This window comes from Phoca vitulina, unplaced genomic scaffold (assembly GCF_004348235.1).
Source record: "Phoca vitulina isolate PV1807 unplaced genomic scaffold, GSC_HSeal_1.0 scaffold20, whole genome shotgun sequence".
NCBI lineage: Eukaryota > Metazoa > Chordata > Mammalia > Carnivora > Phocidae > Phoca > Phoca vitulina.
The window spans coordinates 170,747-189,620 of record NW_022589723.1 but is presented as its reverse complement, the minus strand read 5'-3'; the positions used below and the strand labels follow the sequence as shown (position 1 = coordinate 189,620).

At 43.0% G+C, this 18,874-nt stretch overlaps 1 protein-coding gene across 1 annotated transcript; it reads right to left on the bottom strand.

The window, feature by feature from the left end:
* Nucleotides 1–282: 282 nt before the first annotated feature.
* LOC116640442 (olfactory receptor 10G2) lies at nucleotides 283–1,243 on the bottom strand. The gene is given in 2 exon segments (XM_032417488.1): nucleotides 283–963; nucleotides 965–1,243. Coding segments are annotated over 2 exon segments (960 nt in total).
* Nucleotides 1,244–18,874: the final 17,631 nt, after the last annotated feature.

The following is an 18,874-nucleotide window of genomic DNA, read 5'->3' as shown; positions in this document are numbered from 1 at the left end:
GGTTTACCCAAATTTTCCTGGAGTAATCCCCCTCCTCCTCAGTAGAGTATTCCTCATATTCAATGTTTGTGTAGAATGTGCTTTCTTCTGTGAGGTGGATCAGAAAACTAAAAAAGAGTTCTGGCCAATTTATTGAGGTTAAATATAGCACTAGAAGCTTCTTTGCAGTAGAATACATTCAGGCCAGCTTAAGCCAACATCTATTTTTGAACATTTGTCATATGCAGCAGTAGCTGAGGGGTGTGGTAACAACTGTGAAGCAGGTAGTCCCTGAGCCTGTAGTTACTTATTTTCACTGGCAGCCCCTCTACCTGCTGTTAGTCTCTTCAGAGCAGACTTCACTTCCTGGTTCCTCAGGCTATAGATGAGGGGGTTCAGAAATGGAGTGACAACAGTGTAAAACACGGCCACTGCTCCATTCAGGGGACTCTTGGAGCCTGGCCTGAGGTAGATGAAGATACAGGGCACATAGTAGACGGTGACCACGGTTAGGTGGGAGCCACAGGTGGAGAAGGCTCGGCGCCGCCCATCAGCAGTGCGAATCTTCAGGATGGCGTGGACTATGTTGGCATAGGAGAGCAGAATTAACATGAAGCAACTGGCGGCCACCACCCCAATGTCCACAAAGGTCACGAGCTCATTGATGGTTGTGTCAGCACAGGCCAATCTCAATACCGCAGGGATGTCACAGAAAAAATAGTCCACCTGGTTGGGCCCACAGTAGGGCAGGCGGAAGGTCAAGGTGGCCTGGATAGACCCATGGATGGAGCCAGCCACCGAAGCTCCAGCCACGAGGATGGTGCATAACCTGCCATTCATGAGCACAGGGTAGCGCAGGGGCCGGCATATTGCCAGGTACCTGTCGTAGGCCATCAGGGTGTAGAGGAAGCACTGGGTGCTGCCCAGGAAGTGAAAGAAATACAGCTGAGCCACACAGCCACCAAAGGGGATTGCCTTGCTGGTGGGATGGAGTAAAATCCAATATTAGCCGAGGGACGATGACTGAGGAGAGCCACATGTCCAGGAATGAGAGCACGGCCAGAAGAATGTACATGGGGCGAGCATGGAGTTTTGGGTCAGCCCACACAGTAAGCAGAATGAGCAGATTCCCTAGCTGAGTCAGGACGTAAACGATGAAGAAGACCAGGAAGAGGAGGGTCCTCAGACTCGAGGGGTGAAGTAAGCCCAGGAGAGTGAAGTCTGTCATCACCGTGTCCAGGGATGTATTTTTGGTCTCTCCCATGTCTTTCTGTAGTCTGCTAAGATGAATGGTGAAGTCAGACAAGGGAAATATACACAAGAGGTAGTGACAGAATGCTTTTGTCTGATGACCAGAGTCTAGGAGGGAAACAGAGAACTTCTATATTTTAATTTTTTTATTTTTAAAAGATTTTCTTTATTTATTTGACAGAGAGAGAAAGAACAAGCAGGGGGAGAAGAAGGCAAGGGAGAAGGAGGCTCCCCGCTGAGCAGGGAGCAGGAAGGAGGGCTCAATTCCAGGACCCTGAGATCAAGACCTGAACCAAAGGCAGACCCTTAACCAACTGAGCCACCCAGGCGCCCCAAGAACTTCTATGTTTTATTCTATTTTTTTAAAAAAGATTTTATTTATTTATTTGACAGAGAGAGACACAGCGAGAGAAGGAACACAAGCAGGGGGAGTGGGAGAGGGAGAAGCAGGCCTCCCGCGGAGCAGGGAGCCCGATGCAAGGCTCGATCCCAGCACCCTGGGATCATGACCCAAGCTGAAGGCAGACGCTTAACGACTGAGCCACCCAGGCGCCCCAGAACTTCTATGTTTTAAAGTGGAAAGCATTTGCCATCAGTCATTTGGGTTTGCTCTGCAAGACAAGCCCTCAGAGGCTGGTTAGTTTCCAGGTGTCCTGAAATGCTCCTTCTTTTTTCTTTTCTTTTCTTTTTTCTTTTTAAAAAAGATTTTTTTATTTATGAGAGAGAGAGAGAGAGAGCGCATGAGCTGGGGGGAGGGACAGAGGGAGAAGGAAAGGAGAGAGAGAATCTCAAGCTGACTCTCAGCTGAGCACGGAGCCTGACATGGGTCTCCATCCGACGACCATAGGATCATGACCTAAGCTGAAATCAAGAGTCAGACACTTAACCGACTGAACCATCCAGGCGCCGCCTGAAATTCTCCTTCTATGGGAGACACTTACAAGTATTGGAAGCCAAGGCACAAGGTTGTGTCTGAATAATAGTGTTAGTGCATATGATGGATCTGTACAATAGAGAAGTGGATTCTGGTGGCATGGAGCAGAGTGAAACAATTCTCCATAATTATCATCCCTATTGTTGGTCTCTGACTTCTCAAAATATCTCCTGCCATGATATACAAGAAGCTTTGAGATCTGGCCCTCACATATTTTTTGTAAAGATTTATTTATTTATTTGAAAGAGAGAGAGAGGAGGGAAGGAGAGAATCTCAAGTTGACTCCTGGCTGAATCCCGAGCCTGACACGGGGTTCTATCCCACAACCCTGAGATCATGATCTAAACCGAAATCAAGTGGATGCTTAACTGACTGAGCCACCCAGGTGCCGCTGGCCCTTACATATTTCTATAATCTTCCTTCCTTTGGATCCCTCGGAGCAACAAGGACCTACTGGACCCACTCCTCCTGGAAAATACTGATTCATCTTAACATGGTTTCACTGCTCAGAACTCAGTTGGCTGTCACCTCCTTCGGGAAGAATTTTTCTCCCTTAGAAGACAATCTTCTGGGAGATAAGAGTTATATTATAGGGGCGCCTGGGTGGCTCAGTCGTTAAGCGTCTGCCTTCGGCTCGGGTCATGATCCCAGGGTCCTGGGATCGAGCCCCGCATAGGGCTCCTTGCTCAGCGGGAAGCCTGCTTCTCCCTCTCCCACTCCCCCTGCTTGTGCTCCCTCTCTCGCTGTGTCTCTCTCTGTCAAATAAATAAAATCTTAAAAAAAAAAAGAGTTATATTATAAGTGGTGATTGCAGTACAGTATGATAACTATTTACCTAAATGCTCACTGGTTTCTTCTACTAGATTATGAACTCTTTCAGAGCAAAGACTGAGTCTGTTTTGTTCTTTTATTGTATCTGCAGCACCTGCCACAGTGTTTGGCAACAGTAAGGTAATTAATAAATATTTGTTGGTTGATTGGCTGACTGAATAGCTTTTGCCAACTCTGGTTAGTCTTGCATCCCATTTCCCTGTGTGATCACATCTCTTGTACTTTATGTCGCATAGTCAGGACTGTGATGAGGGATTGGCCACATGCCTCAGCAATGTGAGTCTGTCCCCAGTAAAAACAAAGTCAAAGGCATCATCCATGTTTTCTGTTTGCTCTAGAATGTTATTTAACTTAATTGGTTGACCTAACTAGTTTATTGGTTCTGGTGATTTGGATTAAAATAGATTGATTATTGTAGGATTTGATCTTTAGTGTGTTATTATTTGAAAACCTTATTTGACCTCCAACAAATGAGATTCTCGAGAACCTTTTAAAGGTATTAAACATCTGAGCCCTATGTTATTTAAAAACTCCCTTTGATGAATGGTTTGTTCAAAAAGGGTTTTTCCTCCAAATAGTGTTTTAGGTATTTTTTATGCTTAAACTAAAATATCATGTAATTCTTAAGAAACAACAAAAAAATTAAACTAATAAGAGTTAGTTATATAGAGGTGTGTGAACATTGATAGACCTAAACACTGGAATATCATTAAAAATACGTGTTTATAAACACCAATCTCAAACATATGTGTGTATGTGTATATATATATATACACATATACATATGTATATATATTTAAGATTTTATTTTTTAGTATATGTGCTGCCAAAGCGAGCACTAAGATTTTATTTTTAAGTAATCTCTGTACCCAATGTGGGGCTTGAACTTATAGCCCTGAGATCAAGAGTCACATGCTCTACCAACTGAGCCAGTCAGGCACCCCCAATCTCAAATATATTTTATCTTCATTATTATTTAAAAAGAATTAAGTGGCTATAATCATATCCAGTAATTATTAATAATACTGAATGTATCTTGCTCTATAGGATCCATTGAAATTAATTATAGACTGTCCACAAAGAGAAAAATAAGCTATTACCTGATTTTCAGAAGCAAGAATAATTTCTTTTAGGATGGATGAATGGTACTTTCTTTGGCTAGAACAGAAAGAGAAGAAATAATTTGAAAGCATATGTATGATGCCAATTATGAAAACTTATCTTCTATCAGCTAGAGGAAATATATACTATAAATACACTTCGACTTTAAGCAAATGATGTGTTTCTAAAATTTTTTCTTAAAATCAAATTTTCATAAATCAATTCATATTAGGATTATACTAAAAAGGCAGTTATCTGGAGAATATCCATAATGAATCTATGGGTAGTAAAAAATCCCCCTTACTTAATCTTTCTTCACCAGTCTGAGTTTTTTCCCAGCTGTGGTGCACACATCTGGATGTACTTTCCCAAAGGACCTGCTGGGAGAAGGCTGGGAGGCCCACCTCCTCCTATCTGGCCCTGGGCATTCTGGCCTGCATGGGGACAGGGTGGTTGCAGTGGGTGGGTCTGAGGGAGAGGCTCCTTTTCCAGGTAGAGGAAGCAGATGATGGCAGGTTTGATTTGAGATGGTGTAAGGTGGAATCTCTGTCGAGGCAGGGAGTATCTGTAGAAGGGATAAGCCACTCTAAGAGTTTTAGAAAAGAGAACTGTCTTTTCTCTTTTCTAGAGAAAAAGGAGCCAGCCTAGACAAAAACAAAAGACTAAAACTAATTGAATAATTTTCCTTCTTAATTTATCTGTGATTTTTTATAGGGCTGTTAATTTTTTGAAGTTGTGGCGTCTTAAGCTATTTAAATTGAGTAGTGAAGCAAACTTAGATTCATCAATTAAAAGACCATTTTAGCCAACATATAGTACATCATTAGTTTTTGATGTAGTGTTCAACAATTCATTAGTAGCATATAACACCCAGTGCTCATAAAAAAAAAAAAAAGACCATTTTAAGTATCCACATGGTGGCTAACTTGATATAGTTTCCAAAATTTCTTGTTTTAAATAGTATTTGGTATTGTCAAGGCCATCTTATAAAATAGTTGCAATTTAATATCAAAAGTATACAATTAAAATAAGAAGCTAGTGATATCACTGAAAAAATCAATATTTAAAATAGCAAATAATTAGATGCAGGGGCTTTGGCCTGGAAATTCAAGGGAGAGGTTCCTAGGGAAGGAATGGAAGAGGATGGCATGAAGAGAGCAAAGTCAGGGAGGGTGAGACCCTCTGACAGGGTCAAATGGAAGTCATCCTCCTTACAGGGTCAGATAGGAAGTCAGAGGTCGCTGGGCCCCTTCACCAGGGAGCAAACTCACTTTGAGCCCTTTACAGCCAGTGCCTCTTTCACTTGCAAAAAAAATCAGATCATTCCAGAGGTTTGGCCTCTTTCTGGCATGTCTACACTGAACTGGGGTTTTATATAGGGCACCTTAGGGTTGAGGGCTTCTCCATGCCAAGCAGCTATGCATCGCTAAGGCTGAGGCATGAGGAATGACCCAGCATTGCGCTGTTCACCCTTGTTTGCCTTTAGGACCAGACTTAGGCCATGAGGCAGCCTGGGCAGAGGCAGAGCATGGAGAATGAACAGAGTTTGGGTGCAGTGGGGAGACAGAACCCATATTTTAAATTATTTTATTTTATTTATTTGACACAGAGAGAGATAGCGAGAGCAGGAACACAAGCAGGGGGAGTGGGAGAGGGAGAAGCAGACTTCCCGCGGAGCAGGGAGCCCGATGCGGGGCTCGATCCCAGGACCCTGGGATCATGACCTGAGCCGAAGGCAGACGCTTAAGGACTGAGCCACCCAGGTGCCTCAGAACCCATATTTTATTCTAATTATCCCATCAGTGTCCAGGCACTGTAAATGAAAAAAAAAAAAAAAGCTTGTTTAAGAAAATGTATGAAATGAGGGCACCTGGGCGGCTCAGTCAGTTGAGCATCCGACTCTTGATTTCTGCTCTGGTCATGTTCTGAGGGTCCTGGGATGGAGCCTGCGTTAAGCTCTCTGCTCAGCAGGAGGTCTGCTTCAGGGTTTTCTCTCTCTCTCTGCCCCTCCCCCGACTCTCTAAAATAAATAAATAAATCTTAAAAAAAAAAAAAGAAAGGAAGAGAGAAGAAAAATCTGAAATGGAAGGCCTTCCAGCCTTCAAATAAACTGCCTGAGTCTTCTTGCCACTGGGAAAAGAAGGCTTAAAACCCCCTGTCCCTGACTATGTCGGCTCAGTAACCCTGAATCTGTTACAGCATTTATATTGCCTTATGATCTCCCTCAAAATACAGAAAACAAAAGACAAGATAAATGTTTAAAACTCTTTTTCTCAATTCAGAGAAGAAAGTTCCTGAATCCGGAGAAAGGCTGATTTAATTCAAAATTCATATGCTTAATATATTAACTTTGTGAGTAAGGAAGAAGGTGGGGAAAGACAGACTACATACAGTTTTTGACAAAGTTACTGAAACTTTTAATGTGTGGAAATTAAGTCTTTGCTCCTATTGTGAATTGACCTCCTATTAGGACTGCTTCCCTTATTGGACTCCCATGGACACAGCAGCAAAACTTTGGAGGAAGCTCGCCTTTCTCAGGCCGGATGTCTGAGCGCGTGAGGAAAGTGTCCTTCAGAGCATCCCCTGGGCTTGTGGTGATAGGTAACCAGGTCTCTGCTTTGGAATGGAATTAAACTCTTCCAGGGGAATGAAACATTGACTATGCTAAGAGTCTATGAGATCCTCTGCCCTTGGAGGCTCTTTATAGATTGAGACTTCTTTACTTAACTTCCTTGAATTTTACATCAGTTACACTATTAGGTAGATCTTCTTCGATCGAGTTTTTTGTTTTTTTTTTTTTAAACACTATCAAGAGATTTGTAGAGAACTACTTACCTCTTGGGAGTTCTACCCTGAGACATTTCCCCCATGAGAACTACATTCCCCTGATCCTCATTATTTTTTGTTTTGACAGCAAGCAGGAATCATTTCTACATCTAGAAAGTGAACTGTGAAGAACAACATGATCTGTTTGGGTGACCTCTAATTTCTGTGATTACTTTCTTTGAAGTGTTGGGATCCTGGGATATAGCCCCAAATCGGGCTCCCTGCTCAGCGGGGAGTGTGCTTCTCCCGCTCCCTCTGCCTCTCTCCCCAGCTTGTACTCACTTTCTCCTTCTCTCTTTCAAATGAATAAATAAAATCTTTAAAAAAATTAAAAAGAAGAAGAAGTCTTGTGTTCTTTGGCCACATGGTGTTGCTGGTGTGGAGAAGATTTTTTGCCATCTCTGCTCCAGTGCCACGGGCAGGTTCCCTCCACTTAGGCACCACCTCTTAGCATGCAGGTGTAGAAGAAGTCTTTCTCCTCTCACCGCTATCGCCGGGCCACCACAGCCTGGGCTGCCATTGTCACAGCTCCCCAGTGACCCGGTTCTTCTGGTCAACTCATGTAAGTGTAACCCTCATCCAACACGACTGAGTTTGAAGGGTCTCCACTCTCAGCCCCACACTGTTCCTAGAAACTTCCTTTCTCCCCATTCTGAATCCAGGCCCAGACGGTGGTGTTAGGGCTTTGCCTCTCTTTTATCCGAAGTTTATTCTCCTTTTCCATTCTAGCATGACTGACATCTCCTTTGGGAGAACAAAGCTCCACCACATAAAACGTACAATTGTATATCACGTATAATGTATCTTATGAGTTTGATCCACACCCTTTCATGCCAAGATCTCTTAATGATTACGCAGCATTCATTATCTTAACTTTACCTCTTAAATTAGGTGCATTAGGATTTCTGCTCCTCTTCCATTTCCATAAAATCTTGGTTTTCAAGATCAGTGACAGTAAGTACATAGGTATTTATTTGGGGAAAGAAGCTGGTTAGCCATACTTCATCCTCAAGAAGTTTATATTATGCTGGGAAGAATATATCAACTACAGGCTAGAGTGAGACCACACAGAAGGTTGCATTTAAGTTTACTGGATGGTTCAAGTGGGGCCAGGAAAATTTCACCAGGTGGGTAACCCTTATGCTGCTCCTTGAATAGAGGGACACTGCAGCAGAGGAAAAAATTTGAGCAAAAGGATGGAGACCTGAAGCAGATTGGCATGGAGGGGGGGAAAGTCAAGCGATTCAGAATATCTGCAGCATAGACTGTAAATGGAGTTCAAGTGAGATACAGTTGGGATCTTATGTGATGAATAGTCTGGCCTTCCTTTGTAAGGGCTGGGGAGCCACTGAAGGCTTTAACTGGGAGTGTCATAGTCAGGTTGAAATTGTAGGATGACCAGTCTGGCATCTATCTATCTATCTATCTATCTATCTATCTATCTATCTATCTATTTATTTATTTTTTATAAAGATTTTATTTATTTATTTGACAGAGAGAGAGACACAGCGAGAGAGGGAACACAAGCAGGCGGAGTGGGAGAGGGAGAAGCAGGCTTCCTGCCAAGCAAGGAGCCTGACTCGGAGCTCGATCCCAGGACCCTGAGACCATGACCTGAGCCGAAGGCAGATGCTTAATGACTGAGCCACCCAGGCGCCCCTCTGGGATCTATTTGAAGAGTAGATTGGAAGAGGGATAGACCATGGGGGACAACACTGATATTCTGCCCAGACCCCTTCTTATCTCTTGCCACTGTTTCTGTGAGCCCCCTCCCTTAGGTGGGTTTCCAGTGCTCAGCACCTGCTCACTCTTCTTGCGGGTAGTGGTGGGAGGAACCTCTTTGCCTGCAGAGGCAGCAAGCCAAAAGTGCCTGAGTCTCATTGTGAGGCCCTGGTCAGTGCCAGCAGGGAGAGAAATGCTTTGTGTATCCGTAGACAGAAAACACACGAGATTTAAATACAAGCTCCAAATTGGGAGCTACAAGGACAGATGCTCCAAATTGCAGGGGTGTATTTGTAATCAGGCTGCTTCTCATATGGACCAATCAATTCAGCATAGACCTAGGTGGACAGTAGCAATGGTTAATCATATCTTGAGCAATGTTTGGAAAGAAACCCAGTTTCTGGTAGAGGGACAGAGACTCATAAGAAATTTTGCTGCCTAGCCAACTTTTACATGAGGCCAATTTTAAAATGAGATAATTGAAAAGGGCTAGATGCTTTTAAAGCTTTCTTTTAGGGGTGCCTGGGTGGCTCATTCAGTTAAACATCTGACTCTTGGTTTTGACTCAGGTCATGATCTCAGGGTCCTGGGATCGATTGGGCCTGTTGAGCGAGGAGTCGGCTTCCCTTCTCCCTCTTCCCCTCCCCCTCCCCTGCTCAAGCCCTTCTCTCTCTCTTTCTCAAATAAATAAATAAGTCTTAAAAAAAATAAAGCTTTCTTTTGATTCTAAATTTCTATATTTTTGATAGGGAAAAACAATATTAATCATTTGGGGGTATATGTGAGAATAAGTGAGTAAGTAAAATGGCAATGCTTTATGGTGCCACAAGATGGCAGTATTATATCTACTATAGCCAGGTGCTGTATTCCACTCACATGCAGTAAGTAGAAAATAATTCTTCCAGAGCGTTCACAAGAAATACAAATTGACTTTAACTTTTTCTTTTTGCGTCCAGCTTATTTATTTTCATCTTTATCCCAGTTGCATGAAGTTTATTTCAATTTTCTCATCTCTGACACTAACAATTTGTTTCCCATTTTCTACCAGTTTTTACCAAATATGGGAAAATGCACAAACATGTTGTTCAGATGAAGTCAAGTAAGGTGAGGAGGCAGGCAGGAATCCCTACACTTCGGCTATCCACCCAGTGCTGCTGAAAAGTCTGCTGTTGTTCAAGAGACTGAATTCAGTGTACACAAGGAATTTTAATGCATACTTATGAAGTCAAGGAAAGCCTGGAGTCAACATGGACTCAGCAGGAGCTTCAACAGTCTTTTTTTTTTTTTTAAAGATTTTATTTATTTATTTGACAGAGAGAGACAGCGATAGCAGGAACACAAGCAGGGGGAGTGGGAGAGGGAGAAGCAGGCTTCCCACCGAGCAGGGAGCCCGATGCGGGGCTCGATCCCAGGACCCTGGGATCATGACCTGAGCTGAAGGCAGACGCTTAATGACTGACCCACCCAGGCGCCCCAACAGTCTTGATTCCATAGGCCGTCCATGAGGGAAGATGATCCTGACTCTGCGTGACAAAATGAGCAACAAAGATTCAAAATCCCAGTCAGACAGGAGATTGCAAAAACAGAACTGTGTTCATAGCAGGGCTCAACGAATAGCTTTTTTTCCTCTAATACACAGATCTCAAGTGTAGTGAAATTCTCCAACATCTATCAACATTGATTTAAATAAATTTTAAAAATAATAGCTTTGGAGGTTAATTCAAATACATTTCACTCTGGGGCACCTGGCTGGTTCAGTTGGTGGAGCGTGCAACTCTTGATCTCTGGGATGTAAGTTTGAACCCCATGTTGAGTGTAGGGATTACTTAAAAATAAAGTCTTAAAAAAAATACACACCAAAAAACCCAAATACAGGTCACCTTTTCAAAGTGTACAATTCAGTAGTTCTTGGTGTATTTACAAAGTTGTGCACTGATCACCACTAATTCCTGAACATTTTCATCACTCTAAAAAGAAATCCCATACTCATTAGCAGTCTCTCTTCATCTTCCTTGCTTACCCCTCCTGCCCCCCAACCCCTGGTAACCATAATCTACTTTCTGTCTCTATGGATTTGCCTATTATGAACACTTCATATAAATGGATCATATAACATGTGGCCTTTTGTGTCTGGCTTCTTTTACTTAGTATAATGTTTTCAAGCTTCTCCATGTTGTAGTGTGGATCAGAATTTCATTCCTTTTTATGGCTGAATGCTACTCCAGTTTTTATGGATATACTGTATTGTTTATCCATTTATCAGTTGATGGACATTTTGGTTTTTACACTATTTGGCTGTTTAAATAATGCTGCTGTGACTATTCATGTACACATTTTTGCGTGTACATATGGTTTTAGTTTTTTTGGAATATGTAGGAGTAGAATTCCTGGGTCATATGCTCTATGTTGAATATTTCGAGGAATTGCCAGACTTTTCTCAGTGGCTGCACCATTTCACATTCCCACCGGCAATGTACGAGGTTTCCAATTTCTCCACATCTTCAACAACACTTCCCATTGCCCATCTATTAAAAATTTTTTAAAAATTTTTAAACATTCAAAAAAATTTTTGAAGATTTTATTTATTTATTTGAGAGAGAAAGAGAGAGAGAGAACATGAGAGGAGATAGGGGCAGAGGGAAAAGCAGACTCCCTGCTGAGCAGGGAGCCTGACCTGGGGCTCGATCCCACGACCCTGAGATCATGACCTGAGTCAAAATCAAGAGCCAGTTGCTTAACTGACTGTGCCACCCAGCCACCTTGTCTATTTTTTTTTATTGTAGCTGCCTTTGATAGTAAATGGTATTAACGAGAGGTCAATAGGTATGGAAAAATATTTATCAGATCACAGGAAATTTCTTTTTAGAACATCTTATAAATAGTTTAAGATATGGTTGAGGTTTTCTTTTTTTACTCTCTTTTTTCTTTAGTTCTCATTTTCTTCCTCCCTTCTTTCCCCCATCTCATCTTTCTCCTGTATCTCTTTTCTTTCCTTTCAGTTCTCTCTTTTACTTTTTACTGTTTTATTATTTTTTAAAGTTTTTTTTTTTTTTTTTTAGTAATCTCTACCCACAATGTGGGGATTGAGCTCATGACCCCAAGATCAAGAGTCACACACTCTTCTGACTGAGCCAGCCAGGTGTTCCTCAATTCTCTTTTAAATTAAATAATGAAACCTGTTCATTTTCACATTCAGCAATAGAGGTGTGCTGGAAAAACAATCCCCTCCACTCTGCCACTGCAGCCTAACAACCAATGTTAGTAGTTCACTGTGTGCATACCCAAACTTCTAAAAGGATATATATGTACATATGTATTACAAACACATGTATATAATACATATATTGACAAAGATAAGACCATTTAATGCCCAACACTCTGCAAGTTGCTTTTAAGTTTTTTTTTTTTTTTTTTTTTTTTTTTTTAAAAAACCCGAAAGCAGGAGGGGGAGGGGGATAGGGAGAGGGAGAGAATTTTTTTTTTTTAAGATTTGTTTATTTATTTATTTTAGAGAAAGAGCACAAGTGGGAGGGGCAGAGGGAGAGGGAGAGGGAGAGAGAATCCCAAGCCCATTGTGCGCTGAGTGTGGAGTTCAATCTCACGCTGAGATCACGCCTGAGCGGAAATCAACAGTTGCACCCGTTAAGTGACTGAGCCACCCAGGCACCCTGCTTTTGAATTTTTTTTTTAAGATTTTGTTCATTTATTTGACAGAGAGAGAGAGAGAGCGCGCGCGCAAGCAGGGGGAGGGGGACGGGCAGAGGGAGAAGTCGGCTTCCCGCTGAGCAGGGAGCCCGATGCGGGACTGGATCCCAGGATCCCAGGATCATGACCTGAGCCGAGGGCAGACGCTTAACGACTGAGCCACCCAGGCGCCTCAAGTTGTCTCTGTTCTTTACATACAATTCTACTGTTCAGTGTTCACAGAATCTCTAGGACTAAAGCCTGTGGATTCCTCAGTAGAAAATGTTCCCACCAAGACGCTGCTCTAAGGGAAGCCCCAGCTGCTCCTATGGGAGCTGAAAGTCACGGATCAAGACGGGAGTCCCTCCCCTGGTGTTTCTTCTGGGTTTTGCATCCAGATTGGCCCCCCCCGCCTCCCCCCCCGGAGGGCATGGACCTTCTGCCGGCTCCAGTGGCTCAGGCACCTGGGATGCAGTGCCTGGCTCGGGGCGTCCTGCAGCAGATGTGGGGAGTGTTCCTTCTTTATGTTTGCCTGACAGTGGGAGGTAAGTGTCAAGTCGCTAGCAAACACGGCAGGCAGTTTTCCCCAAATTGCTTTCTTCCAGCTAAATGATGGCAACTTCTGGTCTTTGTAAAAAGAGTCTCTTCTGGTACGTGTTTTCCAGACGGGGTGCTAATTGTCCCCGCGTCACCACCACGACCCCTCCCACCGCTGCTGCCGCTCCTCTCACCCCTGTTGCTACTTCCGCGCCACTTCTGTGTCTCTGGGGAACTCCTCCAGCGGTGGCGGTGTTGTCCTTGAAAATAACGACGGGGCTCCGCGGAGGGCTGCCCTGGTCCGGATCTGCGGCTTCTGGCGGGCTCTGCGGGGCAAGGCGTTGAGCCGCCCACCAGGTGGCGGCTGCGGAAGCAGGTGGACTGCACGTGCCGGACGCCCGGGTCCAGCGGGCTGTGCTGGCGCCTGCCGCAGGACCGCGGAGCCCCCGTGCTGCTGTCCTACCCTGTTCTGGATGGCTGGGACAGGAGCCTTAGTCACTCTGATGCAGCCGGTTACCTCCTCCCGATGGAGCTGCGGAGGGCAGGCTCTGCCTCTGACCTCTGTGCTCTGACAGACAGGTGGCTATGGGCGTCTTCGGCTGCACCTGAACTCAGAGGCGACCGCGGCAGGAGAAGTTGTATTTCCTGAGGGTGTGTCTGCTGTGAGTTAAGACTGGGGACTTTGGGAGCAGACTGCTTGGATTTGAATTTGCTTCTTTCTAGCCGCGTGGTCTTGAGCAAGTCACTTTCTCTCTCTTTGATTTAGTTTCCTCATCTATAACATGAGAGTAATAATAGTACCTTGCCTCACAGGTTGTTGTGAGTTACAACTATGTATGTATATTTCTGCCTCTATTTGCCTACCTACCTCTATAACAGGTAACCCGGAACAGTGCTGGCAATAATAAGCCGTATATGAAAGTGTTAGCTATTTCGTTTCTAATCTTGAACTTTCACTAAGTGTTATGTTGCAGAGGTTCTGGGACTAGATCTCAGTATTTCTCTGTCCTCTGGTTTGTAGAAGGTGAAATCCTGACAACAAACTATATCTTGCGGATCTAAGGCTGCAAGATGGAGTTTGTATATGGGGTGGGTTCTTTGCGAAGGAGAGACCACTGTGGTGATACTCATTCTTTTTAGGGTGACCCTGAACTTTGGAAATCCAAATCCAAACGCTTCAAAATGAGGTGTGAAAGGGGTGCCTGAGTGGTTCAGTTGTTAAGCGTCTGCCTTCGGCTCAGGTCATGATCCCGGGGTCCTGGGATCGAGTCCCGCATCGGGCTCCCCTCTCAGCGGGAAGCCTGCCTCCCTCTCCCACTCCCCCTGCTTGTGTTCCCTCTCTCGCTGTGTCTCTCTCTGTCAAATAAATAAAATCTTAAAAAAAACTGAGGTGTAAAGTATTCTGATTAATTTTGTAAGGATATCTTTATTATGTGCATTCCTGAGAAATTAATACAATCTTAACATACTTTAGGAGCTTATAAGGATGGGTAGAAATGAGGTGTAGGGCTTTGAACTTGGGAGCTGGGACATAATCACGCATAGAAGATGGGGGGGGGAAGGTGAGCATAAATGACAAGCTACAATTCAAGGTGAGGAAGGAGAGCCAGGAGGGGATTCCTATGACAAGGCATTGTCATTAGGCACTAAGAACTGTAAAAATCTGTGCACACACACACACACGAACTGTAAAAATCTGTAGTCAATTTTAACATTTTCCTTTCCTGCTTTATAATTCCCTGTATATTGTCTTCAAATCCTCAGTGAAGTTTGTTAAACATTATAGCCTACTGTCAGCTAGGTTTAGAAAATAGATGATTATTGTTGCGGCTTTGGCCTCACACAAGATAAAGCTGACCAGAGCTTTGAAACTCAAATTGTAGGTTATTTGGATATGAAAATTGAGGGCTGCCCCACGTTAATATGATAATCAGTCATATATTACACAATTTGTTTGGAATCAAAGACTGAACAAAATTCTCTTTGGGTGAAGTAGGGGTGAGTTTTCATTCTGATTTATAAAATGAAATTTGAGATGGAATTTGGAAGTACACAATCCTGTTGGAAAGCAATCTAGCATTACAAATCAAGGTCATTAAAATGTTCATATCTCTTTTACCTGATAATTCCATTTTTGAGTTCTCACTTAAAGAAAGGCAGGTCTAGGGCATCAGTTAGACATTCAACTCTTGGTTTTGGCTTGGGTTGCGATCTGGGGGATGGAGCCCCATGTCAGCTTCTGTACTCAGCACGGAGTCTGCTTGGGACTTTCTCTCCCTCTCCCTCTGCCCCTCTCTCCTGCTGTCACATGCTCTCTCTTTCTCAAATAAATAAATGAATCTTAAAGAAAAAAAAAAAAAAAAAGAAGGCAGGCCAGAAAGGAGTGTTTATATAGCAGCATTATTCATGAGGACAAAATATGGGCAACAATCTTAAGTAAGTTATGATGGAGGGAATATTTTAAAGCTGTATTAGTTTGTATTGCTGTATGACAAATTCCTACAGCACCCATATATTTCTTTATAGTTCTGTAAATCAGACGTGTAGGCAGGTTCAGCTGGTTCTGTGCTTAGGTTATCACAAGACCAAAGTCAAGGTATTGGCTGGTTGAGTTCTCACCTGGAGCTCAGGGTCTTCTTCCACTTATTTGTTATTGCCAGGATTCTGTTCTTTGCACCTGTGGGACTGAGATCCCTGTTTCTGTGCTGTTTATTCACTGGGGGCATCTTCAGCTCCTTAAGGTCCCCTGTATTCCTTCTCACGTGATGCCCTCCACCTTCAAACCAGTGATAGCACTTCAAGTTCTTCTGAGGCTTGGAATCTTCTGGCTTTATCTTCTGCCTGCCACCAAAGTTCATGTGCTGTTCAGATCTCATGTGATTAGTTTAGACCTACCTAGATATCTCTCCTTTTTAAGATCAGCTGAGCCTCATAACACAACACAATCATCAGAGTGACATTTCATCGTATTCAAGTTTCTGGGGATTAGAGCATGGAATCTTGGAGCCATTCTTTGAAATTCTACCTGCCGCACAGCCAATAAAAGACTTTCATAAGACTATATAAAAACTCTGGGGTGCCTTGGTGGCTTGATTGGTTAGGCTTCTGCCTTCGGCTCAGGTTAGGATCCCAGAGTCCTGGGATGGAACCCTGCATTGGGCTCCCTGCTCAGCGGGGAGTCTGCTTCTCCCTCTCCCTTTGCCACTCTCTTGCTCTCTCTCTCTTAAATAAATAAATAAATAAATAAATAAATAAATAAAATCTTTAAAAGATTGTATAAAAACTCTGAGTTGCTAATGATATAGTAATCAATCAAGAAGAGTAAGGTACATAATTGAATATATAGAATAATTATAACTGTAAAAATCTTTAGGAAGAGAAAAACAAGATGGGAGGAATTATAATACTTCTTCTCGACTGTGTTTCCCTTACTCAAAGTCTTAGTATATATAGATTTTCTTCTCTCTGTCCCTATATATATCTATCTATCTATCTATCTATATATATCACATATATATCCCGAAAGCAGACCCTGAGGCATGTGTTTGAGTACAAGTAGTTACTTGAGAGGTAATCCCAGGAAACACCAGTAAGAGAGTGGGAAAATGAGACAGGAAGGGGAAGGAAACCACTCAAGTATACATTATCATACTAGATTCTGCTAGAAGAATGAGGAAATGATGTATTTACCACTATATTAGTTTTCTATTGTTGCATAATAAATTATTCCAAACATGGTGGCTAAACCTTTATTCAGCTAACAAACATTTTATTGTCTCATAGTTTCTGTGGACGAGGATTTGAGAGCAGCTTAGCTGGGTGGTGTTGGCTCTGGGTCTCTCATGAAGTTTTAGACAAGACGTAATCATCTAAAGGTTTGGCCAGGCAGGAGGATGCACCTCCAGGATGGCTCAGTTTCACAGCCGTTGGGAAGAGGCCTCAGTTTCTCATCACATGGGTGTCTCCATAGTGTCTTTAAGACATGGTAGCAGGCTTTCCCTAGAGAAAGTAATCTGGGGAACGTAAGGGGTAGAGGGAGAGAGAGAGAGAGGGAGAGCTTTTTGAAAATTTAATTATTTAGGGGGCGCCTGGGTGGCTCAGTCTGTTGAGTGTCCAACTCTTGGTTTTGGCTCAGGTGGTGATCTCATGGGTCGAGAGATCGAGCCTCCCGTCGAGCTCCATGCTCAGCGGGAAGTCTGCTTGGAGATTCTCTCCCTCTGCCCCTCCCTGCACCCCGCCCCCCGCTTGCACTCTCTGTCTCTCTCTCTCTCTCTAAAGTAAATAAATAAAATCTTTAAAAAATTAATTACTTAAGACCGTTTTTAAACAAGAGCTTACAGTTTGTTGATAATGATTCTGCTATTAGTTCTGATGTGTGTGGGGGGGTTTTTCACACATGACCAAGCCATTCTCAGACACCAGCTGGATGTCTTACAGTTCAGTGCTAGTCTGACACTACTATACTATCTGCTTGGAGAGAGTCTTAGATTCCACGGGTTGAAGGCTCAGTCCCACAACACTGCACTCCACTTCAGATGCCAATTCTAAGTTCATGTTGCTACCTGTACTTCTGACTGGCTATCAATCAGAGGTTCCCACGACCCCCTCCTGAGGTTTGATTAATTTGCAAAAGTGGCTCACAAGACTCTGCAAATCAGTTTACTCACTAGACTGTGGGTTTAATTACAAAAGGATATAACTCAGAAACAGCCAGATGTAAAAGATTCATAGGGTGAAGTATGGGCATCCATGCTTTCTCAGAGTGCACCATTCTCCCCAAATCTTTATGGTTTCAACGAATGTCTCTGAACCTTGTCTTTTTGGATTTTTATGATTGATTAAATCTTTGGCCTTTGTCAATTGAGTCAACTTCCAGGCTCTCTCTACTCCCTGGGGGGTCAGGGAGTGGGACTGAAAGTTCCAAATCTTTATTTTTATTTTTTTAAGATTTTATTTATTTATTTGACACAGAGAGAGAGGGAGAGAACAAGCACAAGCAGGGGGAGTGGCAGGCAGGGGAAAAGCAGGCTCCCTGCTGAGCAAGGAGCCTGATGTAGGACTCCATTCTAGGACCCCAGGATCATGACCTGAGCTGAAGGCAGACGCTTAACCGACTGAGCCACCCAGGTGCCCAGCAACCCTTTAATTACAAGGTTGATCCTGAGATGTTTTCAAAGTCACCTCATTACATAAAAAAAAGACACATTTATCACTCTCATCACTTTGGAAATCTCTGGGGTTTTTGAAGCTCTGTGCCAGAAAAGGGGATGAAAACCAAATATGTATTTCTTATTATAAATCACAATATTATAGTTGACTTAAAAAATCAAGTTATGAACTTTTGTTACAGATTAAAAATGAAATTCCTAAAATTGTCAACTTGGCCAGGTAAGAAACAATTTAAAAATCTATAAGGTGTAATGAGAAAAACCAGGCATAAAACAAACCAACCAACCCATGTTTGTCATTACCCAAAAGATAGGTTTTCAAGTAAAAATATTAAAAACCCCAAGCTGCATAGATAATGCAGATAGTTCTAGTTATCTAGTCAATGGGCAAAAAGCAAGCACTTGAGATCATCAGTTCCCATATTTCATTAATTTCTTATTACTGGAATTTCATAGTTATTTCTCCTAGTTGGATGACTAAACTGGATGATGGCAGAGGTGGTAAGGTGACCTTTACTCAGCCCCACCTTGCTCAGCTTCAAGAGCAGATGAATGTTCAGCTGGTGGATCAACAGCTTCTGTCTCTTTGCCATGTTGTGGTTTAGGTTTTTACATCTGTGGGGGTAATTGATTGAGGTGGCTGCTGACTTTGGGTCTCCTCTCTTCATTGCTGTCCTCACAGTGCTGTCTTTGGTGAAGAGAGCCCCTGAAGAGTTATGGTCTATAACTCCTATTCATATTCTGTCCCACTGGTCTACCTTGCTGTCCTGTACCCAGGTTGTCAGCATCCTCCATCACTTCCTGCACCAGAGGGTTGTAATAATCTGGTCAAGGCTGGTGG